Source organism: Echinops telfairi, unplaced genomic scaffold (genome assembly GCF_000313985.2).
Source record: "Echinops telfairi isolate 266 unplaced genomic scaffold, ASM31398v2 ScPeMD7_7475;HRSCAF=8513, whole genome shotgun sequence".
In the NCBI taxonomy this organism is placed as follows: Eukaryota; Metazoa; Chordata; class Mammalia; order Afrosoricida; family Tenrecidae; genus Echinops; species Echinops telfairi.
The window spans coordinates 32,099,581-32,100,737 of record NW_022111379.1 but is presented as its reverse complement, the minus strand read 5'-3'; the positions used below and the strand labels follow the sequence as shown (position 1 = coordinate 32,100,737).

The window sequence follows — 1,157 nt, the reverse complement described above, 5'->3', positions numbered from 1 at the left end:
GGAGGTGGGCGCGGGTCGAGAGCAGCAGCCGAGACCCAGGCAGAGAGGCTGGGCCCTCGCGGCGCGGCGGCCAGCTGGCATCCCCGTGGGGAGGACGACCCCGAGGGCCCCAGGCGAATGACTCGAGGCGAGAGAATCCGGGAACCCGGCGCCTGGACAGCACGCCTATCCCGGCGCCAGACCCAAGTCCGACGCTGGAAACTAACCTGCACTTAGGGCGTCCATCGCCGGAGACCATACTATCCCTGCGGGGCGGGGGCCGCGGGGAGAGAAGGGGAGGCCCGGCAGGGAGAAGCGGGAGGCAGGCGGGCGGACAGACGGACGGACTGGGATGGGGGGGGAGGAAGGAAGGAAGCGGGCTCGTGCAAACACCGCGAGAGCTGCAGCCCCGGCCCTGGTTCTGAGCTCGCGGGATTTCCCTCCCGGTCGCGCGAGATCTTGCGACGCAGAGACAAAGAAAGAGTCGGGGAGGAGCTAGTCCGAAGGTGAAAGTGTTGCCCAGTCGCGTCTGGAGCGGAGGGGCGGTTCTGGAGGCGGTAGCGTGGTAGTTACAGGCGTGGCCCTCTGAACGGTCCATTACTTCGTTGTGACCTTAATTGTGCAATTGGGGCACTTAGGGACGTGTGGCACCTGTTGGTATCTACGGGAGCGGGAAAGGTCGTGGAATCAGAACTCCCAGAAAAACAAGGAGCCCCCTTTCCCATCGAGAGGATTGAGCCTTCCTCCCTTGCCTTGATTATCTGTGTGTAGCCCTCTGAAGAGACATCTGCCACGCGGCAGGCGCTTTGCTGATAGTTGAATGGTTGAGTTTTCCCCTCTTAGTTTCAGTCTACTGACTCTCTTCCAACAGAAGCCGATCTTTTTTAAAAAAAAAACAAAAAACATTTTATTGGGGGCTCGTACAACTTATCGCAATCCATCCATTGTGTCAAGCACATTTGTACATTTGTTGCCATCATTGTTCTCAAAACATTTGCTTTCTACTTGAGCCCCTTGCATCAGCTCCTCAGCCGATCATACTGAAATCTCTCCCATTCTTCCACCTCAGATCCTCAAGTCTGGGTTGTCTTCCATCCGTCCACCTTAACTCCCACTTACAACCAGCTCTCCTGAAAGAATCCCTTGCAGTCACCTTTCCCTCCCACTCCTGTCTCCAT

The 1,157-nt window shown here is 57.7% G+C and overlaps 1 protein-coding gene across 1 annotated transcript in view; it reads right to left on the bottom strand.

Annotated features, from left to right (window-relative positions):
- The window catches only part of IREB2 (iron responsive element binding protein 2), a 77,627-nt gene extending 77,325 nt beyond the window's left edge, over positions 1 to 302 (bottom strand). The window contains exon 1 of the mRNA XM_045285694.1: positions 207 to 302. Coding sequence (XP_045141629.1) covers positions 207 to 225 — 19 coding nt within the window. The 5' untranslated portion in view covers positions 226 to 302. The remainder of the gene's footprint in view (positions 1 to 206) is intronic.
- Positions 303 to 1,157: the final 855 nt, after the last annotated feature.